The 26,056-nt window shown below is 49.8% G+C and overlaps 1 protein-coding gene across 5 annotated transcripts in view; it reads left to right on the top strand.

Annotated features, from left to right (window-relative positions):
• TNS3 (tensin 3) overlaps positions 1-26,056 on the top strand; it is a 222,342-nt gene that overhangs the window by 14,297 nt on the left and 181,989 nt on the right. Inside the window, exon 1 of one of the 5 annotated variants that reach the window (XM_070369414.1) lies at positions 23,051-23,235. The exons of the other annotated variants lie outside the window; for them this stretch is intronic. Within the exon in view, the coding sequence (XP_070225515.1) occupies positions 23,158-23,235 (78 nt within the window). The 5' untranslated portion in view covers positions 23,051-23,157. Of the gene's footprint in view, positions 1-23,050; positions 23,236-26,056 lie in introns of those variants that run through there. 5 annotated transcript variants of the gene reach the window in all.

Raw genomic sequence — 26,056 nt, 5'->3', positions numbered from 1 at the left:
GCATCCAAGGATAGTCCTTGCCTGAATCAGTTATATATTGAGATCATGAAATGCTGGACTTTTACCATTTAAGTACTTTGCAGACATTATCCTACAAGTAATCAGACTGTTAATTACCAATTGTCTTACCTGGATAGAGTAAGATAATTTTATTTATTGTGTTTATTCTTTAGATGGTTCTGTGAATTTGGCAAAAGAAGAATGCTCTTTAGTTTGTTTTTGTGATGATACTCTCAAGTGCTCTCCAGTGGCACCCTACGTAATCTTCCTGGGAAAAAGACTGTAGCTATCACTACAGCCACGCAGCAGATGCCTACCCAGGGCTCACTTGCCCAGCTCAGCCCACTGTTTGGGTGGGTTTGCCGAGAGTCTGTATTTTCTGACATATGTCTAAGTCAGGGCTTCTTGAAGTGAGGTCTCAAGACCAACATCAGCATCCCCTGGGGGCTGTTAGAAATTCCAGGTCTGGGCTCCACCATACTCTAGTCTGGGAGTGACAGTTGCAGGGTGTTCAGATGCCCACTCAAGTCTGAGAACCAATGGTTCTATCCATTCTTCTGCATGAAGCACTAGCTCTGGAAACCCAGTGATGGTTCAGTCAGATATCTTTAAAATTCAGTTTGGCTTTGCAATAATCCACACATCTTTTTGTGTCAGGCTGTGGCTGGTAATTTTTCCAATTCCTCTCAGGGGTCTGTGCCAGGCAAGAGCTGCATTTACTTAGGAGAGCTCCATCCTTTAGCCACCTGAGCCCTCAATTCCTATTCCTGCCCAAGACTAGGACATCCAGCAGAGTGTAGAATTGGAGAGTGAAGTCTGCATTAACAAGTGTAAATTTGGGCATGTTTTCAGCACTCATTCATATTTCACTTTGTCCCCGACTGACTGGCTTGCTGCCTTAATGAGTGATAATCTATATTTCTGGAGGTCTTTGTTGCCAGCTGTTCTGGTTGAAAATAGTTTTATGCTTCATCAAACACATGAAGATGGAAATTCTTTTGTGTGCAAGACAGTGTGCTCTTCATGCAAAGGGAGACGAGTTGCCTCCAGCTCAGAAGCTGAGTTTAGCTCTGTGCACACATGAACTTGATGTAGGAAGAGGGTGTGTTCATAAGAGCAAAAGGAGGTGCTGTGGGAACTGATCGTGACTAAGAGCGAGGCAACAGAGAGCCTAGGGTTTAACGCAGATGTTTCAGTCAGTCAGGTATATCAGATATCTACAGATACATGTCTATATAGATCTAGATACATGTCTATATAGATCTATCTGTCATCTATCTAGATAGATGAATTTGAGGGGGCTGGTGTGTTTGAAGTTTGCATGGCAGGCTAGAAATTTCCACAGGTTCTGATATTACAGTTTTGAGTTGAAAACAGTCTAGAGCAGAATCCCTCCCTCTATTTTTTCCCTTTAGTCTTTTCTCAAGGCTTTCAACTGATTGGATGAGGCCCACCCAATTATGGAGGAAAATCTGCTTTACCTGATATCTACTGATTTAAATGTGAATCATATCTGAAAAAACCTTTACAGCAACATGTAGACAGACATTTGATGTCATAACCTAGCTAAAAGGACACAGAAAATTAAGCATTACAGAGGAGAATCTGGACTAGATACAAGACTCAAGTAGCAACCTTACTTTGTACTATCTTGGGAACCCTGGACAATTTACTTCCTTTTGAGCCTCTGAGGTCAAGGGCTCTTTAGGTCCAATGGCTGTTTACTGATTTATATAAGTAGAATAACGAGAAGTAATGTGGACATCAGGCTTGGTTGATCAAGCAACTCAACCATGTGACTGCCCATAAACTCTCTTCTCTGCCTTTTGAGTTGTCACTTTCTTTCCCTGGTGGGCCTCCTGTGACTACAAGATGGCAGTCAATTGCCCATTGCATACTTCTGGAGAGAGAGCGTCTCTTCTACGGCCATTCGACAAATGTCCTTTGGCCACAGAAGCCTTGCACTGACTGGTTAAGCCTAAGTTGTAGGTTTTTCCTGTAGTCAGTGACTGTGGTGGAAGAGGGGAAGATTTATGTGGGTTGGTAAATATGTGCCAGAAAAGTCACCAATGCTGTCCCCGCTGGTTGGCCTCAGCCCAGGGCTCCCATGAGATAATGCACTGGCTGGCACATATAAGTACTGAACAAAGTGGGCTGTGATTATAATATCCCCTACCTGGAGAAGCAGGGAAAGTCTGTATGTTGGCTTAGAATAGACCTAGGTGGATTTACCAGGTAAAGGTCCTTATTGAAAGGGACTTACTGGCAGGAGGGGTAGAGTTCTCTGTTGCCGATAAGTCCTGCTCTGTTGCTTACTGGCCTGTGACCTTCAATTCCCTGCATCTCAGTGTGTTTCTCCTGGAAGACAGGTGATAAGGCCTCTGTAAAGCGTGTGTCTTAGCATGGTGGTCAAATAAGAAGTTGGAGAAAGTGTATTTTCCTCCCATTACTTATGAAATGCCTTCGGCTTAGGAGCCATTTTTATATATTTTGTCTCACTTGGTGCAGTTGGCATGACTGTTGATTTTGGAACCATTGTCACTGGCTAGGGGTTTGAGAGTCCCTGAAGGGTGGGTCCCAGGGAGGGGGTTCCAAGTTTCCCGGCTCTGATGCTGTTGTCTGTAGTGATGTTTGCACAGGGCAGAGGGCCTGGCCTGGTGGTGCCCAGTAGTGAGTCCTGACTTGGCTTTGAGGTGGGGGCAGGAGCAGGAACTGGGGTGGCCATCGTGGTGCCCAGAGCGGGAGTCTTTGGCACTCATCTGGGCTCCTCCACCCCTGCTGGCAGCTTGGTATGTAATTGGCCACTGATGCATTGTCTCCAGGCACTGATAGAGGTGGCCAGCCTTGACACTTACTTCCATATGCAAAGTATTGATAAAGTGACAGGTCTTGAACTTACTACCAGTGTTCATCTTCGGGCAAATCTAAAAGAAGTCTTGTCTGTACACATAGCTAAGAGACTGATGACCTGTTCTGCAGGCAGTTAAGAATCCCACTGAAAAGTCACACCATCTCTAAGGGTGTCCACACAGCAGATCGGAGAGCTTCACCCAGTGACCCACTTCAGCAGCAGGCACCTCACCGTGATGAAGGATGTGAATGTTCAACTGTCTGTCCTATCCACCACTGACCAAATAATTCTAATTCCATTTCTTGGAGTTTTTAAAAATAATTGTAAATGGTGCCGGAGATATTCTTTGCAGAACTTCATTGAAGAAAAGTGGCTCACTGCCATTTCCAAACTGATCACCAGCTGGGCCCTGCTCAGTGCATTGTCCCCTGGAGGTGAGTGCGTCTGGAGTGTTTGCCATCACTACTAAAACGGAGAAATATTCTATCAAAGTGCATTGCATTTGGGCCCCGGTTTCCTGTTGGCCTTGAGCAGCCACTCAGTTTGGTGTGGGTGACTGTGCCAGTTGTCTACTGTGACACAGACCACCCCAGACTCAGAGGATTAAAGCAACAAGGTTTATTTCTCATGGTTTGGGACAGCCTGGGGTTGGGGTGGGGGGATGGGCTGGGCTCAGCAGGGGGTCTGGCCACCAGCCTGTCCCTCCTCAGGGCCATGGGTCTGGGGTGTTCCTCAGTAGAGAGCTTTTGGGTTGAAGAGGGCGAAGGCAGAAGCTGTGGGCCAGCCCTGCCTGTGTGCCAGCACTTCCAGCAGCTTCTGTGGGCCACACACAGCGAGATCTATGCTGATTCAAGGTCCCTGTAGGGTGAGAAGTGTGGAGCAGTTTTTCTGAAATGCCGCTAGCTGCTCCCTTTAGTGACCGCGCACATTCTGTTTCACTGTTTGGCCTCTTGCTGATACCAGCGGCGCAGGTACCTCAGGAATCACCCAGCTCCGTCTCATTCTGAGCCTGGTGTGTGGGTGTGCGCTGGGGCCATGGGACCTCTTCCTCCTGAGTTCTCCCTGAACAGAACTGTCTGAATGACCGTGAAAGTCCTCCAAGAAGACAGGCCCTCGCATGTCCCCCTGTGTCTACTCTGGGCTCTTCCATCCTGCTCCTTCATCCTCCTGAGGACAGTGGAAACTGGCTGTGCTCTTGCCCAGTATCCTGGGTCAAGGTTTGCTTCTCAGAAGACCAGGGGTGAGGTTACGTGCTCAGCACCACTTCTAAGAGGGGGGTCTCTGGGGGCACATGTCTGAAAGATGAGTCCGGAGGCCAACTGTGTGTCCCGAGGTCTGTGAGCCACTTGCTCCCTGGATGCACTGATTCTAACTGTCAGCTGACACTCCTCTGAGCTGGTGGCCAGCTCTGAGGACAGGTGTGGAGCCTGGAAGATGCTCAGGGACTGTATAGTGGCCACCTTCCTCCAGAAGTATGTGTAGCCCGGGGATGTGGAAGAATTGCTGTGTGATCCTGGGGCAGTGGATTTACTGTTTTGGAAGGGTCTGTTTCATCTGTTAGCTGGGAGAGGAGGCTGTGAGGTTTGTGAAGATGATTTTAGCTCATGGTGATCTAGAAGAAGAAGAGTATTTCTGGAACTGGCACAGCTCAGCTGAGGGCTGGGCCTCTGGTCTGGTGTCCGCAATCTTGCTGGTGTTTGTGTGGGAGTGTGGTGCTTGCATGCTGCTGTCCTGGGTGGGAACCTGCTGGGCAGCCCCTGGAGCCCAGGATGCCCAGACACATGCCTTTTAACCACAGACATAAATGTGCTTGTTATGTTCATCCTTGAAACCTCCAAGTCCATGTTCTAAACCCACTGAATTTTAACTTTAGTTCCATGACTTACTGCCTTGCCAGATTTCCAAAATGATTTGAAAAGCATGTGGAAGTATATATGTGTGAAGACTGGGGGCTTCCCAGGTGGTACTAGTGGTAAAGAACCCATCTGCCAATGCAGGAGACATAAGAGACATGGGTTTGATTCCTGAGTTGGGAAGATCCCCTGCAGGAGGCATGGCAACCCACTCCAGTATCCTTGCCTGGAGAATCCCACGGACAGAGGAGCCTGGTGGGCTACAGTACATAGGGTCGCAAAGAATCAGACATGACTGAAGTGACTTAGCACGCATGCATGCATATAAAGATGATTAAATAGTCAAAAGGAAATACAGAGAGAAAGAAAGAAAATATAGATCTGAGAAGCCCATGTAGCCCATGGAATGTCAGTGTCCAGTGGATATTTAAAAAATTCTGTGTACCACAATGATTTAGCTGTGAGACTCCTGGCAGCCAGTTGGGTAAGGGAAACAGTTGTTTCTCATTGTTTCATTGTATCTATATGATAAAAATAAATGAACTGGAGAAAAACAAACAACAGAATCAGAAACAAGTTTTTCCAAATCTGAATCTTGAGGGAATGCCTCTGTAGAGTCCCTGGAGAGTCCTCAGTCACATCCTGCAACCAGCATAGTAGAGAAGTGGAGCACAAGTTTCTAAGAGCCTCCTTGGTGGCCAGGGGCAGTGTAACAAACTCAGGTCTGCAGGAGGAACATCCCAAAGAACATAAGCATGCTACTCCAAGTGTAGCACTTAGATACAAAGATAAAACCCTGGAATATTGTCCTTGAACTCTAGGGTCCTATAGGGCCCAAAGACACTCAGATCTATTCCAGTCCCCTGCGCCTGCCAACGCGTGTTTGCCTCTGCTGGCTTCCCTTGGGGGCATTGTGGGGGCCCTGGGCTTCCCGTGACTGGATAGAACCTGTGCCAACACTGCTAATTCAGCACACCCTCACAGAGACCATCTGTGCTGCCTCCTTTGCATTTTGCATCGTCTTCATGTCAAATTGATGAGTCAACAGGTTCTGCTGAGTAAGTGTTCTCAGGAGCCTAAAGCTGCTTGTCCAGTATGTTGATGCTGGCCACGTGCATGAAACATGGCCGGTGTGACTGGGGAAGGGAATTTCAGATTCCTTGTTAATTCTAAGTCATTTAAATTTAAAAGCTGTTAGCAGAGTACTGTTATTTTTCCATTGAACACAACTTTATTGTTTTGCTGGGACTATATTTCACTTTAACTCAGAAATTTAGTGTCTAAACTGAGATGTGCTGACAGCATAATATGCGCAGAAGATTTTGAAGACAGTGCCAAAAAAAAAGGTAAAATATCTCCTGAGTAATGTTCGTGTTGATTGCATGGTTAAAAAAATAACCATCTGGATATATTGGGTTAAGTAAAATATATCATTAAAATTGCTATCATCTGTTTCTTTTCAAAATGTGGCTACCAGAAATTGGAAAACTATATAAAATGTGGCTTGTATGCTATCTCCAGTGGGCAGTGCGGGCCCAGGGATGCCCAGATGTCCTGGTTCTGATGCCTTCTTGACCTGGGGGCAGACAGAGTGCGGCCTTGTGGATCTGGGGGTCCGTCCGTGCACTGGACTCGTGGTGCAGCCCCCTCCTGCTAGTGAGTTAGAAGGAAGAGGAGGACCAGGTAGTAGAGGCCGGGTCAGCAGCTGTCCTCTCGGGGACAAACACGTGTTCCCAAGGCACCCTTGGACATAGGTGCCTAGGCCCTGGGGGGACGCATTGGTTGTAGTTACTCAGTGTGGATGTTATTTAAATTTCTCTGATCCTTACTGTCACTCCCTTGAAGGGGAGGTGACATTTCACAAGTTCTTGGGAAGGTTGCCTTTGAGAGTCCTTGCTCTTCTGAGTAGTTACTCTGTGGTGGCGCTAGCTGTAAAGAACCCACCTGCCAATGCAGGAGATGTAAGAGACATGGGTTCAATCCCTGGGTCAGGAAGAACCCCTGGAGGAGGGCATGGCAACCCACTCTGGTATTCTTACCTGGAGAATCCCATGGACAGAAGACCCTGGTGGCAACAGTCCATGGGGTCTCAAAGAGTTGGACACAACTTAAGCAGCTTAACACACATTGCTGGAAATCTGTATTCAGATTTCCCTGATTGCTTCAAAATGACTTTTCTAGTAGGTTTGTTAGAATCAGGATTGTAACAAGGCCCCACACTGCACTGGCCTCTCTTAAGTCCTTATTCGTCCATCTGCTCTGCAGCCCTCCTCTCTTGTAGAAGATACCAGGTGGCGGGCAGGAGGGCCTGGCGTGGGTGGAAGGGGTGGGTGGACAGAGATAGATTGGGTGGGAGCAGCCTTTAACACCCTGTGATGTGTTAAGGGAGGGTTGGGGTCATGCCCTTGACCTTGATGGAGGCCTTGAAGCTGGGAGAGCGGGAAGCCTGTCCTCTCTTGCTGGGTGGGTCATGGTGATTACAAAGAGGAGATTAGTTTCTTGTGCCGCCTCTCAGCTGGCAAGATGTCTGTATGTCCTCTCGTCTGTCCCGGCCTCTGGGTCTCCGTTCTTGGTGCATGAGCAGCCTAGTCACTTCTGTGCGCCAGAAAGTCCTGGGGACTCACCAGTGAGTGAGTGAAGTCGCTCAGTCTTGTCTGACTCTTTGCGACCCCGTGGACTGTAACCTACCAGGCTCCTCCGTCCATGGGATTCTCCAGGCAAGAATACTGGAGTGGGTTGCCATTTCCTTCTCCAGGGGATCTTCCCGACCCAGGGTGTGAACCCCGGTCTCCCGCCTTGCAGGCAGACGCTTTAACCTCTGAGCCACCAGGAATATTATCAACTCACCAATGGTGAATGTCATAACATTGTCCCTGGGGGACAGCCGTCCTGGGGAATGTCCACCCTCAGTATGTATATCTGAGCATGCTTGCTCAGTGTTTCATATTTACTTAGCATACGCCTTGAAGAGTGCAGTAATCAGCTTGCTGGGGAGTGGTTTTGGGCTCTAGGAGGTTTCAGCTGGCTTTCCCATGCCCTGGTCCATGGACTTGCTCCCGGAGGTCCTGCAGAGCCCCCTCCTTCCCCTTTAGGAGGCTCCATCTGGTGTCAGAGCTAGATTTTCTCGCTGAGCTTGCATAGGGGGACACGCCAGGGGAACCCCCAAGCGAGCCCTGAGGGGTGGAGATGCGTGGGACCACGAGTGAGGCCAGTGCCTCTGTACCGGTCACACCCCTGTCCTATTCCTGCTGCATGGGGCTGGGATGATTCTGTCCCAATTTTTCTAGGGAGGAAACACAGTTGAATTCTGCAAGCGAGTGAAGGCAAAGGTGGGCTTCAGCCCTGTGTCCTTAGAATGAAAACCCCACACACCATGTAGCTGTAGCAGGAAGTGTACCCGGTTGGGCTCTGTGAAATCTGTGCCTCTGGACACTTGTGAGGAAGGTGGGGCACCCAGAGTCTGGGAGTTCCTGGTGAGCCTGAAAGTTGGGGCACAGATGGGAGCTTTGCATTTTGCCTTGGGCTAAGAAAAGAAGAGAAAACAGTGTGAGCAGAGGAAACATCCCTAGTGGGGATTACCTGGAGGCGGCCCAGCCCCTTTGATCTCTGGTGCCCTGGACTGGCTGCAACTTGCTACCATCAGGACAACAAATTCTCTTTCCCCTTTTATGTTGGGAGCCCACACAGGGCTCTGAAATTGGAAGCGCTTCTTTCCTCTTGCTTGCAGGAAGCATTGCCCTGTATGAAGGGGGAAGACCTGCTGGGGCCTTGTTGATGGGGCTGGGATGGTCCTGAGGCTCAGGACTGACTGACAGCAAGATGGCACATCTCCCGGAGGCCTGCTTACCACCCACCTCCTACCCTGAGCTCCTGAAATAGGACATCCTTCCAGTTTGTAGACTTTCTCTGGAAAATTCCATGATACATGCTTTTGAACTGTGGGAGCCACCCCTCAGCACATGCTTCATTGCATTTTGGTGGAATAATTCTTTGTTGGAGGGTTTGCCCCAGGAATTGCACAGCATCTCTATCCCCTCCCAGTGAAAGTTGGTGACCACCCCACTTGTGGTGACGATTGAAAGAAAAAAGATTCCTTTTATTTCCAAATGCCCTTGACATCTTTCCAATTATTCATGGCTAGAGAAATCACTCAGTACTTGAAAAAAATGAACTAGGATGAAAACAATTCCAGAGTATTCTACAGGTTGTAAGGTATTTAAAAAAATTTTTTTTCAGTTTTTAATTTTTTTTTATCATCTTTTGAATACTATATAACAACAATCGATGCAGGAGTTTTTAATACATGTATCAATGTATGTTTTACCAGGATGCTGGTTGAAATGCACTTCTTACTGTGTGTTGCTGTCAAAAAGTTTGGAAAAATGCTGTGGACTGACGGGCGTTTTGGTCATTATACCTTGTGGAAATTCTTTTTATGTGTTTGAAAGACTAAAAGACAGGCATCTTTGAAGGGTAGGGAGGAGGACTGGGTTAAAAGAACTCGTGTTTGGGTAAAGAGGTCCTTGTGTGAGCTTGGCACAAGCAGGACTGATGGTCGTGGTTGAGGTAAGGGGCCCGTTTGTCCAGGGCCCTTCAGGGGAGGCGTTTGTGTTCTGCATCTGTACATGGGTTTGAAGACCGGAGAGACGACAAAGTCAACCCTTTTGAATAAGATGCCTAAGAAGTTGGCTCAAGCATTGTTCAGATTGGTGGGCGTTCCCAGGAAGGTCAGAGCCTCTGGGTCAGGGTGTCCCCCATGGCTCCCCCTCCTGCTCTCACTCATCTCCTGCTCTTGGCAGCCTTCCTGGGTGATTCAGCATGGGCACAGAGCCTGCTCCTTTTCAGGCTGGGGAGTGGGGGCAGCACCCTCCACGCCAAGACCCACGGGAATCGAACCCCGACCAGCGCACTTGTGGAAGGAGCCTTACCACTGGGGTCTGGCCTTCATGCCAGGCATGCAGGAAGGTGTGGGTGGCCGGCCAGGGGTCTGCACTGCATGCCCACCTCAGAAATCTCATCTCATCCCCTCAGCCTCTGGGAAGAAGGCTGAAGCCTTATTTCACTCTGCTTAGGAAGTGTGGCTTAGAGGTCCTCCCACTGACGAGAGAAGCTCATAGCAGGGCACAGTTATTGGTTAAAAAAGAAATTCAAGCAAATGATGAGCAAAGTCATTCTGTCCTCTCAGGTTGCACAGAACATCCCTGTGGTGACCCCTGATGCTCCAGGATGGGCTGTGAGCAGGTGCGGCGAGCAGTGGCTGTGGACAGCCGGGACAGACTGGGGCTGGGACCAGGGAATTGAAAACATTCTGGGTCTGCCTCACGGTAGCCAACTTCTGTTTGATTAAATAAAAGGAATCTTTAAAAGATCACATTTTGACTTAAAAGTTTCTCTAGAGGCCCCTACAGTCGACCATGTTTTGAGTGGAATGTCTCACTGTCCAGGAGTCAGTGGGGTTTATTTTACAAAAGAAGGTAACAGGGTTCAGGAGGATTCGAATGTGCCCCTCACAGAAAAGCTCCACCTGCTTGCCTCCCCCTTTGTGGATGTGCGTGTATGTGCACACAGGCATGCAGGCAGGCATATACACGTGCTGTGTGTCTGCACGTGTGCATCTATGAACATTTCTGTGCACACATGTTGCGTGCTCATGCTCACACATGTACACACATATAGACATACACGCATCTATGTAATGAATATCTTATGTGTACACGTGTGTGCATGTGTATGCATATAAACATATCCACATGTATTCATATGCAAAGCATGTGTATGTAATGCACACATATGTATAGGTATATGCACATGCCATTGTCGATTTCCCTCTCTCTCTTTTTTTTTCCCTTTGGCTGCACCTGGCAGCATGTGGGACCTTAGTTTCCTGAACAGGAATCGATCCTGTGTTCCCTTTAGTGGAAGTGCGAAGTCTGGACCGTCAGGGAAGTCCCTTTCGATTTCTGAAATGGAAGCAGAGAGCCTTTTGGCGGAGGTTGTTGTTGCTATTGTTTTCGTTCCTCAGGCAAATCATTTCTGGAGCTCACTCACATGCTGAACTCCAGACTGCTTCCTGGCTTGGCAAGGTTAACGTGAATGCTTTGAGCAGTTCTTTTATTTGTCAAGCCCCTGTTATTTTGTGAGAATTCATCTTGCAGCCAAAATAACCTCAGGGGAAAAATAATGAAAAAAAGAAATGAATGAGATGTTTCAGAAGAATGTGCCTGGAATGGGGTGTATGCAAATAAATAAGCTCGCTGTTCCTTTTCAATGTCTGTTTAAATGTTTCCTTTAAAAAAAAGAAAATGATAAAGACACAGCCACAACAGATACAACTACAACACTGTAATGTGGGTATGTGGAGAGGAAGGGAAGAAAGCCTGCTTCCTTCTACTTTGCCCACCCATCCATCTTTCTGGACGAAGATACATTGTTGAAGCTCTTTGCACAATGCCTCTTAATGTGCCTTAGCAGAAATATTCTTTGTTATTACATTGTCTCTGCAATGTGAGGACTCCTGCCTATGTAATATTTCTGGTTATGGATTTGCTCAGTGGCATATTCTTCCTAGGTGCTGGGGTTACCGCATGGCTCCGTCCCTTTATGGATTTTGTTTCCCTCTCGCTGTGACTGACGATGATGACATCGCCCCTTCTTGCTTGGCACCTCTGTCTTCTAACACCTCCTTAACTGGAATTCACAGGGATTGAGTGAGCGAGGCCAGGAGCGTGACCATTTTTGTAGTTTTTGATCTATATGGTCACATCACTTTCCAGAGTGCCTCCCTGGATAATGAACTGTCTCATTCAGGATGTCTCCTCATTGGAGTTTTGGGCCAAAGCCTCTACGTCCCCTCACTCTGTGGTCTCCTTTCTGCTACATCAGCACTAAGCAAGACAGAACCCTGCTACCCTCCATGTCAGAGTGGGTTTGGGCTGCAGAACCTCGGTCCTGGTCCCTGCTACCACCTGGTGCCAGCTACCAGCTGCCATTGTCCCTTGCTGGGGCTCTTTGCCACATTGCTGCCACCTCTCCTTCCCTCCAGTCTCTGTCACATCACAGCCCGCCTGTGCTCACAGCACTCTGGCTAGCTCTGTTTCTCACAAGTCAAGTCCTTACATTGGCCTGGTCCCCTTCCCACCTCGGAGCCCGTTCTGTCCCCTACCCCTGCCCTGGGCATGACCTGCTGTGGCTCCTCTCCACGTATGGCTCTGGTGTTCCTTAGGCGTCTATGTCTATGGCCTCTGCTCAGTCCTCTGGGTGTGCATGCATGCATGCCAAGTCTCTTCAGTCTGTCTGACTCTTTGCAACCCCATGGACTGTAATATACCAGGCTCCTCTGTCCCTGGGCTTCTCCAGGTGAGAATACCCGAGTGGGTTGCCATGCCTTCCTCCAGGGGATCTTCCTGACCCAGGGATCAAAACTGTGTCTCTTATTATGTCTCCTTCATTGGCAGGCAGGTTCTTTAGCACCAGTACTACCTGGGAAGCCCCTCAGTCACCTGTATATAAAATATCAAATCGCCCTTGATGAAGAAGCACCCTGCCCTTACATGTCCCTGGCATGATTTTCTGTCTTTTTCATTTGGCTTAATTTTTTCCAGAGCATGTGGCATATGCCATATGCTATCTCTGTTGCCTGCCTGGCTACCTCCTGGAATGTAGGCCCTGTGAGGACAAAGTCCTTATTTCATTCATGCTCTGTTGCTGGCGTCCAGCGCCTGCACATGGACACGTGGTCAGGGTCCTGAGGGGGATACGCACATGGGGAGGGACCCAGAGGGGCCCAAGCTTGGGCCCCAGGCTTGTCTGTCTTCTGGGTGGCAGGGGGCCCTGTTTGCCTGACAAGAAAGAGGCAGGGGCACACTGCAAAGTGTCGACTCCTTTGGGGGCCAGGTGTTTCAGGGAGTACTCCTGGTGTTTACCTGGCGGCCAAGGAGGCTGAGCCCTGGCTGCCCCTCTGCAGAGTGAGTTCACACTCCTGGGCTGGGAGTGAACCTGGAGGAGGGTCTCAGTCACTCCAGAACCAGTTCTCCTTCGGGGTGGCAAGATGCCCCCGGAGTGGGGAAAGACTGGTGGGAACAATCAAAGCTTAGATTCTTCTGTACCTCTCTCAATCTATCATAGGTATTTCCATGTCAAGGAGTATGGATCTGATTGCTGCTTTTTATGATGGTATACTCTTAAAGATTCCTGTGTGTTAGTGCCATCAAATTGTCTCAGGCAATTTTGTTGTTGTTCAGTCTCTCAGTCGTGTCCAACTCTTTGCAACCCCATGGACTGCAGCATGCCAGGCTTCCCTGTCCATCACCATCTCCCAGAGCCTGCCCAAACTCATGTCCACTGAGTTGGTGATGCCATCCAACCGTCTCATCCTCTGTCATCTCCTTCTCCTCCTGCCTTAAGTTTTCCCCAGCATCAGGGTCTTTTCTAATGAGTTGGCTCTTCGTTGGATACTGAAGCTGCATCCAGTTTCTTCTGCTGTGCATACTTCTGTGAGGAATGGCCTTCCATCCAATCCTGATCTCCCTGTGTGCTCATTGCTTTAGAACATATTCCTGTGTGGAATCGCACACCCCATGCATGTTTTACATGAAGAGATGCAGATTTTGTTTGCATGCGCCTTGCCGACTGAGATGCTGTATAAGCATGTCTTGTGCTTCTCCTGCTTTGGGACAGGGTCCCTGTGGTCTGGCTGCTACTGTCTTGCTTTGTGTGTTTCACTTTGCAAAGGGCAGTATGCTGAGCTGTCCTGCGGGGGCTGCTGGGCGGGAGCCCAGGGTAGCATCCCTGATTCCATTTCCAGCCTTCATTTATGCAGCAAACAGGCACGGGTCTCCCTATGATGATGTGTGACACGCTTGGAGAGGCGAGCATGGGGCACTGTACATGCTGAATGGGCTGGGGGCCAGTGGACCTCACCCATGTCACCTTGAGAGGGCCCTGCAGGGAGATGTGTTTTGGCATTTGGGATGAAGGGCCTCCAGGTGGAAGGCAGGAGGGGAGAGAGGAGACCAGGTAGGCGCCCTGCCCTGCGAGAGGGGTCAGATGCAGCAGCTGGGCTCTGAGCAGTGGGGAGGCCTGAAGGGGTCAGTGAGGGGCCTGCCAAGGGCCGTGAGGAGCACATTCATTCATTCATTTATCACTCAGTCTGGGCTTAGTGCTGATTCAGGCATGGGGAATCCCACGCCAGCCAGGCACATGGGGTCCCTGCCCTCTTGGATGGACAGGCAGTAAACCCATCCACAATGCCCCCAGGACAGGAAGTTAGGTAGCCGTAAGGACACTGGAGGATAACCAGGCCACGTGAGGAGAGTGAGCATGGGCAGAGGTGGGAGGGCTATCCCCATACTGTGTCAGGCAAGGCCTCTCAGGGTAACGTTTTGGCAGAGATTTGAAGGAAGTGAAGAGTAAGCCGCACGGGTGAGTTGCAGGTGGCAGGAACAGCAGGTGCAAGTGTTCTGAGACAGGAGCTTTCTGAGCAGGTGGGAAAAGAGCAGGGGAGTTGAACAGGTGCAAGGCGGTCACGGGCTGGCGCAAATGGTCTATGGGCCCAAGGTCAGAAGTTTGGGATTTTCTGGTTAAAAGTGTGCTTGTGAAAGCTGGGGAGTGTGCTGTGCTTTGTTAAGTCCTGATTCCTATTAAGGCAGGGCCTGTGGGTGCAGAGAGCTGGTTAGCTTGCTGATTGGGGGCTGGGTGTGGTGGCAATGGAGACCAGAGAAAGGTCTTTTGGGGATTCGTTTTGAAGGGCTTGTTGGCAGGGTGGCCCTATGGTACTTGTGAGGAGACAACCCAGAGTTCTGACTTGGAGGGCTAAGGTTAATGATGCTCAGGGGATGGCCTGGTGGAGATGTGGAGCCAGTGATACCCGGGACTCAGCAGGGAAGGGCCAGAGGGGACGTGGGGCATCATCAATGATGACAGGATAGGCTGGAGGGGACAGCTGGGGGGAGTGTGCACAGAGGACAGTCCAGGACACTTAGAGGTGCCCAGGGGACAAGGACTGTCCAAGGGAGATGAGAGCAGGACCCAAGAAAGAGAAGGTGTCTAGGACGTGGGGGGCTGGGAACTAGGAGAGGGAAGTGTAGGGAAGTGTGGCACGTGGGTAGCAGCCAGGTGAGCTGGCAACTGGGGTGGGTGAGGAGCAGCTGGGTGTGATGAGCTAGGTGGGCACTGGTGGGCAGTTTGGGAGGATGGAGAGGAAATTCTGGTTGTCAGTCCCAGGCGTGGAACCTGGGCAGTGGACGTGGACTCTAGCCAACCCCTGAAGGAGTTTCCCTGGAAGAGGATTATGAAATGAGCCATGATGGTGGCCGGGGTTGGAGGTCACACAAGGGCCATCTTTTTTTTCTTTCCTTTTTAAAAAATGTTTGTTGCTGTTGTTAGTCACTAAGTTGTTTCCGACTCTTTGTGACCCCATGGACTGCAGCACACCAGGCTCCTCTGTCCTTCACTGTCTCCCAGAGTTTGCTCAAATTCATATTCATTGAATTGGTGATGCTATGTAACCATCTCATCCTCTGTCATCCCCTTCTCCTGTCTTCAGTCTTTCCCAGCATCAGGATCTTTTCCAATGAGTCAGCTCTTTGCATCTGGTGGCGAAAGTATTGGAGCTGCAGCTTCAGCATCAGTCCTTCCAATGAGTATTCGGTATTGATTTCCTTTAAGATTGACTGGTTTCATCTCCTTGCAGTCCAAAGGAATCTCAAAGGTCCTCTTCAGCCCCACAGTTCCAAAGCATCAATTCTTCAGCATTCAGCCTTCTTTATGGTCCAACTCTCATGTCCATACATGACTACTGGAAAGATCATAGCTTTGACTATACAGTCCTTTGTCAGCACAGTGATGTCTCTGCTTTTTAATAATTTTTTAAAAATAATTTTATTTTTGGCTGTGCTGGGTCTTTGTGTTACACAGGCATTTCTCTAGTTGTGGCAAGCAGGGGCTACTCTCTGGTTGAGGTGTGCAGGCTCTCATTGCAGTGGCTTCTCTTGTGGAACACAAGCTCTAGGGTGCACGGGCTTCTGTAGTTGTGGTGCGTGGGCTCAGAAGTTGTGACTCCTGGGCTCTGAAGTGCTCGCTCAATAGTTGTGGTGCATGGGCTTAATTGTTCCAAGACACATGGGATCTTCCTGGACCAGCGATCCATTCTGTGTCTCCTGCATCTTCAGGCAGATTCTTTATCACTGAGCCACCAAGGAAGCCTGCAGGGGGGCTATCTTTAAACTTGAGTGCCTTGCAGCCTCTGTGTCTGCCGGGGAGTCAGCACAGGAAGAAAAGTTGATGAGGCTTGACTGTAGGGGAGCGAGAGTCAAGGCTGCTATGAGCACCTGCTGTCATCCAGGTTTATACCCTGCCAGCTGGGAAAAGGGTCAAGACATTGTTATGCATTTCATTTGCCAAGGGCAACAGACTTTGAGTGTTGGTGTGCACGGGGTGGCTAAGCACTGGTAGGAGCCCACTGTGGAGCGGGGTGGGTGGCAGCACCCCTTACAGAGGTTTCCTGGCGGCCAGACTGAGTGCTTCTTGCAGGTGGTGACCTTTGCTTGTGTCCTTGACCTTGGCCATCCCAAACTCATGCACAGTGGGTGTACAGTGGACTTGGTGAGCTGATTGAACAGTAGGTGGTCCCTGAGCCCCTACACTTGTGATAGAGGAGACTGGAGAGCTAGTGAGCAGAGCCCTGCACCTGTGCTTACAAGGGTCCACCCCAGCTACCCAACCTGAGACTGGCAAAATCATGCTAGTAACGAAAGATCCGAAACCCCCTTTCTCCAGTGAGTGCTGACAGTCTCTGAAAGTCCAGGCCTCAGTCTGGTCTACCAAACCAGATCTTTCTCCCTTAATTCCCAGCCCATCTTTGGTGGTTGTGACCCCCCTGGAGTCAGCTCCCATTCTTCCTGTTGCCACCACCACTAAGGTCCTGGTTGAAACACCCGTCCCCACTCTGCTGGCCTGTTTTGCAGGAGGTCTGGCCCCTCCCATCCCCCACACTCTGCCCCCTCCTGCCCCTTTGCTAGTAAACCTCTGACTCCTCATTTTCTCCACAGTCAAGTCAGATCTTGAGTCTGGCTCCCAGTGCCCCCCACCCCAAGCTTTCTCATCACTGGGACCACTTTCCTCTTCAGGCTTTATCAACTGTCTGTCCCTCCCACACAGTGAACTATGGGAAAAGAATGGAAGGTGGGTGAATGGTGCTGTGAGTCATTGTCAATCAGCTAATCAGAAATCAAAGGGCAGCAGACATGAGGCCACAAGTTCCAAGGCCCAACCCAGGTGTGACCACGGGGTGTGGCCTCTAGTGACCACTGCCTTAAAACCTGGCATCTGTCTTTATTGATTTATAGTCATTCATTCCTCCAGTGATGTGTATCCAGCACAGCCTGGGATCCTGGAGAAACACACAGTTGATTGTTTGGGGGTGGGGCCTGGGGACACACAGAGAAAGCCTGTGATGGGGCAGGGCCCAGGCAGTGTGCTTCTGTCTGACCTGGACAGTGTCTTCCTCTGGTGGATGCTGATTCCTGCTCTCTGGGCCTGGATGGAGATTTTGCTGTCTTTTTTCTGAGTTGCAACAAGCATTGTTATTTACAGGAAATGCTCTTTTCATGTGCTGGAAGCATCTTGGAGCATGATCTGGGTGAAGGAGAGATTACTTCAAGTCAGGAGCATCATACCAGGCTGGGAAACTTGCTTTTGTTGGAATTTAAATCAGAGATTTTAATGATTAAACTCTCTTTGAGAACACGTTGATGGGGTTGGGTGCAATCCCAGCTCCATCATGGCCTCACTGAGTTTGAGGGTGACCCAGGTATGGGGGAAGTCACCCCAAAGTCCTACCTTCTCCACAGAAAGATGAGACCCAGTCGTGCCTTCCTCACACCCGTCCTGGGACTACAGATACAGATTCATAGTGGCGATGATAAACAGAAGCAATGTCTGCTTTTTAAAAAAATTTCAGAAATAGTTAAAACTTGTTCATATTGAGGGGCTTCCCTGATAGCTCAGTTGGTAAAGAATCCACCTGCAATGCAGGAGATCCCAGTTTGATTCCTGGGTCAGGAAGATTGGCTGGAGAAGGGATAGGCTAACCACTCCAGTATTCTTGGGTTTCCCCAGTGTCAGCTGGTAAAGAATCTGCCTGCAATGTGGGAGACCTATGTTTGATCCCTGGGTTGGGAAGCTCCCCTGGAGAAGGGAAAAGCTACCCACTTCAGTATTCTGGCCTAAAGAATTCCATGGAATGTATAATCCATGGAGTTGCAAAGAGTCAGATATGACTGAGTGACTTTCACTTCATTTCACTTCACTTCATGTTGTTGAAAATACCCCATCTTTCTCAGAAACTGATTTTTCTCCTCATTGTCTACTTGGGGCCTCTTACCTTAGTCCTCCAAACTCTTCTGGCTGTGCAGGGACCCCTCTTAGCAGGAGTCACTGTTCAGTTGATAAATTGTGTCCAACTCTTCTCCACCCCATGGACTGCAGCACACCAGGCTTCCCAGTCCTTCGCTATCTCCCAGAGCTTCCTCAAACTCATGTCCATTGATTCAGTGATGCCATCCAACTATCTTATCTTCTGTTGCCCCCTTCTCCTCTTGCCCTCAATCTTTCCCAGGATCACGATCTTTTCCAATGAGTTTTCACATCAAGGGGCCCAAGTATTGGAGCTTCAGCATCAGTCCTTCCAATGAATATTCAGGGTTGATTTCCTTTAGGATTGACTGGTTTGACTTAGCAGGGGAGGAGGAATATTTGGTGGGCATCACACCAAAGTCCCTCCGCTTTGGGGTGAACTGCACAGGGACTGTTTGAGGTCGGCAGTGAGCTTATTCTTCTTGTTAGCCGAGGAAGAAATGGGAGGCCCAGGGTGATGACTATAAACCAGCAGACACATAACAAGGAGCAGAGCAGGTCCAGAGTGCCCTGAGGCGCTGTCTCTTTTGCAGCTTCTGCAGCCCATCTTGGCCCTGCCTCTCGGAGGAGGCAACATTGGACCCTTATGGGCAGAATCCCTACCCAGAGTTCCTGATGTGGTCTAGCCAGGTTTGGTCAAAGCTAGGGGATGTTGGGCATTTTGGGTTCACAGAACTATGGAGGAATGAAAAGACTGGGGTTCAATCCAGAGATGAAGCTTGGTGACTCAGAGGGTGCTCTGTCAGTGTCTCCTTTCCAACCACACCTTCCCTGTAGGGGCCAGTTCCCAGGCACACAGGAGGGCTGTCTGGATGCTCTAGCAGAAGGGACAGGCCGGATGAGATACCTCTATCCTCACACCCGACCTGGGGAAATAACTTGGGTTTGGACCACCCGTAGGAGGTCGGCTCTGCTGTGACAGTGGAGCATTGCTCACTAGGTTAAACTTCCCAAAGCTTCTGCTGGTTGCCAACAGCTGGGGATGCATCTCTGCAGAACTGGGATTTCTGGAGGGGCTAGGGGCTTCCCTGGTGGCTCAGATGATAAAAAATCTGCCTGCAATGCCAGAGACCTGAGTTCGATCCCTGGGTCGGGCAATCCCTTGAAGAAGTGGGAATGGCTACCCACTCCAGTATTCTTGCCTGGAGAATCCCGTGGACAGAGGAGCCTGGCGGGCTTTAGTCCATGGAGTTGCAGAGTTGGACACAACTGAGTGACTAACACACACACACACACACAATCCACTATTATCACTATTTTGATGTTCAGGTTGTCCCAGATCTGGCCAGGACAGCCTCTGCAGGCCAACTCAGCCCCCTGGTCATGCAGCCTCACCATTCTGGAAGCATTCCTTTACCTTTTGACGTTTGTACCATCCCTGACTCAGATCTGAAATCAGCCATGTCTCCAGGGAGCCCTGATTTCTTTTACTGGGAATCAGAGATGTGGGTGCTGCATGTAACCACTACTCTTGGGAGCTTCTTTAGGCGCCCCCTTCCCCACCACAGACAGAGCTGGGGAGTGTAGGGAGTTTATATGTGCCTCTGTGTGTATGGGTGCATGCCTGTGCATGGGTGTGTGTGTGTGTGCATGTGCACATTTGCATTAGTTTTCATTTCTGTATCTGTGTCTCTGCATTGAAAACATGAGTTACACCAGCATCTGATTCCAGTCCCACAGCACGGCTTTCACTGAAATGTTCTCCCTTTCTGTGTTAGTAAACTCCTTCTTCACCCAGTGGTCCCAGGACACAGTATGTTCACGTGGTTCCTCCTCTCTCACTTCCAGAGACTCCCGCTGCCCTCAGGGTTGGGCCTTGGCTTGCTTTGTGGGGCCCCCTTCCTCTCCACGCCTGCTCTTAGGATGCAGACTCTGCCTGTCTGCCATCCATGCCCCAAATGCATGCTGTGCTTCTGTTCACACAAACACCCTGCCTTATGGTCCCCTGGTTCTTTTCCTGTCTCAAAAATGTCCATCTCTCCTAGGTCTCAGCCCACCTGTCATCTGTTTTCCCTGAAGTCCCATGAGTGGGCTCAGTGCCCCCTCATAATGCCACATACAGACATTTCCACCGTTGGGTAAAGGGGAGTCATTCATCACTGTAGTCCCTGTGATGCCAGGCACACAGGCTACTCATCAGCGTTCTGGGAAGGCCTATGGGAGTAGCCTCCATTCAGTTAGATGAGATCCTGGATGGGCCAACCTCACATCTTGTCTTAGAGTTGGACTCAATGCTGAGCTCATGTCCCCAGTCCAGTCTGGCTTCCCAGTCTGGGTTGGTGATACAGCCCCGAGGCCTGGTATTGGAGCTTTACCCTCAAAGTTTGGACCCAGGCCCCCTAAAGTCCATCTTGTACAGGAAGAACCTCCTTTGTTGTTGGGGACTCAATGCAGCCAGAATTCAGAAGCAGATGTCAGGCCAGCAAGAAGCAAGGAGGATTGTCACTTCACCAGGGGCAGGCTAGGCTCGCAGCACAATAGTGGGGTGAATCTGGCAAGGCTGGAGTGGCTGGCTTGGTCCCTAGGCTGAGCTGGCCCCAAACCCTCATGCTTCGGCTTGCCTCAGAGGGGTGGTGTGGGAAGCTAGAGGGAAAAGGGACTGGAGAGGGGGCCAAGAGGCAAAGCGGGGAGTCCTGGCAGGTTTGTGTTTGCGAAGTTCACTTGGGCTCTGGTGTTCTGGACTTCAGTGGACTATCTGTGATCCCTGATTCTCACTGAGTTGTGATAGCCCACTGTGCTATCATCCATGAGGTGTGATTGCATGCATGTATTTATTATTAATAATAAAGTGTGGGAATTTTCTGAATGATGTATTTTTAATTGAATCAGAGGAGATTCAGGTGTCCCTACGAAAACACCCGTTTGTCTTCCAACCTGGCAACCATGGGCCTAGGTGCACTGGTGCTCAGGACCATCATCACCAAGGCCCCATAGAGTGTGCAGCCCTGTCCATGAGTTCAAGGAGCTTTATCATGTTGAAAGTTACCTGTTTGCTAGGATTGAGGTTCCTCCTTCTGGTTCCATGGGTGAGACTGGTGATAGATCTGGCTGATTCCTGGGAAAATGCTTGACTTGTGTGCCCTCAGACAGCAGAAGAGTGTGCTTCTAGCTGAGCCTGTAGGCACAGCTCTGGGCTCCGTCTTGTTCTCGATGGTGGGGACTCAAATCCGATACAGATGTGTGTTCTTAGGGATCCTGCAGTCATATGGGGGTGAAGGATGTGTATGAAGAAATAGAGCTGAGAGGTGTTTACAAAAACTAAAGTTTGACTCCTTTATAGAAAAAGTGAATAATGATGAATGAATCTAGAAAATAAATTAACAAATGAATGAATGACTATAGAGACAGATGAATATACTCTTATTTGAAGGATGAAGGCGAAATGAGAATGAATGGGTGGCTGCCAGGTGAGAAGCCAGAATGATGTGTTTCTGGTTTTTTTTTTTTTGGTGTGTGGTTGAAAGTCAAAGAGCAGCTTTGCTATGCCACCCCAGAAATGGAAAGATGGGTATCTGGTGCCAGAACCTGAGAGGTTAATGTCGGCCTTTGAATTGATGGCTGGAATTTGCACATGTGTTAACCATAAAGGCCTGGGGTCTAGCCCACCCAGACTGCTCTCCAAAGCTAAGACATTTGGAGTTGCAAGCGGAGTTGAAGATCTGAAGTCAGAGCGTTAGACCAACACAGGGCATCAGTGCTGCTGCATCCTGGGCTGGGCAAGAGGCAGGCTGAGCCACTGGAACACCCGGCGCTGCTATGCACACAGCGAGCCGGCAGGTCTGAGACCATCCAGCTCCCTGGGCCACGTGCTCCTCTGCATCGGCCTCTTCTACGGGACCCTGCAGAAGGGAGAAGGTGGCCTCAGCTGAACAAGTCCACTGTCAAGGGACCCCTTTCCAGGAATGTTTTCAGAGCTTCTCATGGTGGAGAGCTAAGAGCCACTGGTCCACGAGCCCTGCCCAAGACGACTCAGTCTTGTGGGGTCTGACAGGCAAAGGGCCATCTGTCTGTGGATCAGGCCCACCTTCCCCCTCTGGGCTGTGCTTCAGGCTAAGGGACCCTTCCCCTTTCCAGGTGTCTGGCTTCCTCTTCATGTGAGACCCTGTCCTCACCATCCCAGTCACCTTTATCTTCTTAAGATAAGTTAAAAACAGTTTTAAATTTCCTTCTAAAATCACAGACCCAGAGAGGGAACTCGGATGTGATTTGCTGGGAGCTGGATGGCTCTCTGAATAGTAAGGAGAGGGAAGGGTGCTGTGGATCCCAGACCCCAGGTACAGAAGGCCCCATGGTCATTTCCTTTGTGCTTGCTGGAACCTCTACCTGCTTCTCATCCTACTTTGGCAAGGCTGCTCCTTGTTTTTCTTAGTTGAAGAGGCAAATTGGAAAGACAACCTTTCTGTATTAGAGTTTTCCTTCTTTCCACTCCAAAGCCACTGTTGGCTAGCAGTATAGATTACCGGTGATACTGACCATTACAGATGCAAGTTTACTGGACAGTATACAAGATTTAAAATCCCGAAAGCCAGAGAGCCTGACGCTTTTGATTTTAAGTCCCTGGGTCTGCATTCTTGGAGAGGTCTGAAATCCTAGTCAAGCTGTACTCCAGCCAAAGGCGGGGGTAATCCAGTGGGAGGGCCAAGGGCGTTGGAGGGCGATGGAGGGTTAGCCCCCCACCCCTGTCCTAGGAGGCGTTTCCTCGCCACTTTTTCTGGGTTTGGCTGAGAAACCTTTTTCCTCTTCTCCGGAGCTGCGGTCTGGGGCGGGGGGAAGGGAGCGCTAATTTGTGTCAGATGGAGGGGCGCCGGGGGGCCGTGCGCTCATTCGTCTGGCTTTTGTTCGCGGCATCTGACTCCTGACGACCGAGTGGACTTGGAATTGGCGACCGCTTCATTTCAGGGCTCCAGGGGTTGAACTCCTGGGACTCCCAGACACAGCGGCCCAGGAGGCATACCTGCCGGGCATCACCACCCGGGAGAGGTCCGCGCCTGCCTCGGCCTTCCTCGCCCGGCCCGGCCCTCGGCGGTGGCCCGGACGGCCATGCGGCTGCGCGCGCTGACCCCGGGGCCGCCTGGAGGGTGCGCGCGCGGGGCGCGGGCTCGCCGGCACCGGCGCCAGGTGAGTGGGCGTTCTGCGAGGGGGAGGGGCGCAGGGAACCGGGACCCCGGCGCGGCGGGAGCTGGGAGCTGGGACAGGATGGAAGCCCTGGGAGTGGAAGCACTTTTGGTTGCACGCCTGTGCTTGTGTGTGCCCGCGTACCCCGGTCTGCGCGCCAGTGTGCCCTTGCACTCTTGTCTGCGCGTGCCTGTTCGCGCTTTTGCCCTGGTCACTGCGCGTGCCCGTATGTCCACGAGTGCGCGCGTGTCCTTGTCTATGTACGCGTGTCTCGTGTGTGTTCGTCTGTGCGCGTGTTACTTGAGCAGGAAAGAACGAGCGAGGGAAAGCAGAGCTTTGCCTGGTGGGAGGCCGGCGCCCTGGTGAGCCCACGTGAAGTGGGAGACAGCTTTGCTCTTAATTTTCGAATCCAGCTCCGTCTTGAACACACTTCCCTGGACTCCTTTCCTGGAATGGAAGCAGGACATTGGCAGTTTCACGGACTCCCTTCTAGCGTGTGTTTCTTTGCCAAGGAAAAGGGTGCTGTAACTCTGGGTGTGTGAGGATGCTCTAGCGTTGTTGCAGAAGTGCAAGTTCCCCAGGGCCGTGTTACAGCGCTTGGTCCTGGGACTGTCTCCCATGGCGCTTGACTTAAGCTGAGTAGATGCACAGGCGGCTCCCTACTAGGTTCAGCAGTCCCCTCTCTGAGTCTAATAATTAGGCATTTATTGCATTCGTTTTACTGGAAACTTATGAAGGTTCTGAGGAGTGAGAAAGTTGTCAGAATGTCAGCCACTTGACATCACTTTGAATTGTACTCATTCTGATTTTTAGTTTAACGATCAAATGCTACTCCTGAGAAACTTGGGGACCGTGTGTGGAAGGCAGAGGATGTCCCTGTGCTCTGGGTCCTTTGGCTGGGTGTAGGCATCTCTGGGCAGGATCACTCCAGAGGTTTGGGGCTCGCTCTCTTCACGCAGGAAGTTGTGGTGTTTAACTTCAGAGTCAAGTTGCTTGGTGATTTTGCTGAGTGCATCAGCCCCCCTCGAATGCTACTGAAGGTTTCCTAGGTAGGAAAACACTCACCTAAATCCTCTCTCCTGAAAGGAAAAGAGGCTTGGATTGTGTTGGTTTAGGCTTTGTGGGGGTAACTGTTGCCACTGCAACATTAGCCGAGAGAACTGAGCCGAGAGGACTGTGAGGTTTTGCATTTTCGCAGAGCAGAGCAAAACGTTTCCCTGCTGCATGCCAGTGGAGCACTTCCTCGCTCAGTTTTTCAGAGATTTTTCTTTCTAAAAAGAGACCTCACCATCAAGACCAGCACTAATTACCCTGAACCCCTCAGGGAGTCCTTGTGGAACTGGCAGCCTTGCTCTCTACCCTTCCCACTGTCTGCTCCTAACAATTAAATGCAATTTAGATTCCTGAACTGAGCCTGCTAAATGCTTCAGCATTTCGGCCTCCCCTGTTCCCCGTGCACTCATTGGGCCCGCCTCTTTGGGAGAAATGAAAGCACAGTATCAGGTGAAAACAAAGGCAGCCTAATCCCGTCTAGGCTCACTTCACAATTGAGATGTTATGTACAGATGAAGCGTGAGCAGATGTTATTACACTATCTGAAATGAATTCCTCCACCATCCAGCCACTGAAATGGCTTCGGCCTCCACACAGCACCTCTGCTGTTTCCTTCCTCCAGGTTTCTAACTGTGGCCCAGCCGGCAGGAAAACCACAGGAACACAGTGCCTCTTTCTCCCTGGTTGTAATAAAGGTATTTGTAAGGAATAAAAACGTCACAGTATCCCCTGTTGGCTCACAGAATACAGCCAATTCATTCAGTTGACAAGTATTAATTGAGGGTACCAGGCACTGTGCAGGGCCTTGGAAGACAAATAGATAAGAGCCTGGTGTCCTGCCGGTAGGAAATTACACAAAAGAGACGGCTATAAACAAATAACTGAAATATAAGGGAGGAAAAGTGTGTGCCAGCTGGGGGATTATGATAGAGGCTGTGTGTGTCAGCTACTTGAATGTCTACTCCTGTGTGAGCATGAGGCCTGGGGGGAGACTGGATCTGAGCCCATATTCCTTATCCCTTGGCTACGGGGTCTTGAGCTTGCATCCTGTGCTCTCCATGTAGAACAGTGTTGATTATTTATAGTACAGAAGGGCCCTGCCAATGTCATGGACTTCATGATAGTAGCATCTTCATTCCTCTTTTGTAAGCACTGAGTTCAAGAGCCCTACTATCAAAAAGTATACGGTCTCTTGAAAAAAGCAGAAACAGGTAAACAAGTTTGGAATAGCAGTGCCTTGCCGTGGTGTATTAATCTATACACTATTTAGAAGTGTGTTATTTGATGTCCAGATACTTTAGGGGATTTTACTAAAATCTTTCTGTTTCTGATTCCTAATTTAATCCCATTGTGGTCAGAGAACATATTTAGTACAACTTGAATACTTTAAAATTTTCTTAGACTTGTCTACTAAATATTTCATATGCATTTGAAAAGAGTGTGTATTCTGCCGCAGTTAGGTCAAATGTTCTGTAATGTCAGTTAGGTCAAGATACTGATAGTATTGTTCAAAGCTTATGTATCCTTGCTTATTTTCTGCAATAATTATCCATTATTTCTAAAACTAATATTAATTATTGAGAAAGGCTATATTAGTTTGCTAGGACTGCCATAGTGAAATAACACAGACTAGGTGTCATAAACAACAGCAGTTTATTTTTTTATAGTTCAGGAGGTTGGAAGTCCAAGATCAAGGTATTGACAAGCTTGGATTTTCCTAAGGCCTCCCTCTTGGCTTAGTTTGTGTGGCCACCTTCTCACCACGTCCTCA

Source organism: Bos mutus, chromosome 4 (assembly GCF_027580195.1).
Source record: "Bos mutus isolate GX-2022 chromosome 4, NWIPB_WYAK_1.1, whole genome shotgun sequence".
Lineage (NCBI taxonomy): Eukaryota > Metazoa > Chordata > Mammalia > Artiodactyla > Bovidae > Bos > Bos mutus.
Note: the sequence above shows the minus strand (reverse complement) of the source record. Positions and strands in the feature narration are given on the sequence as shown.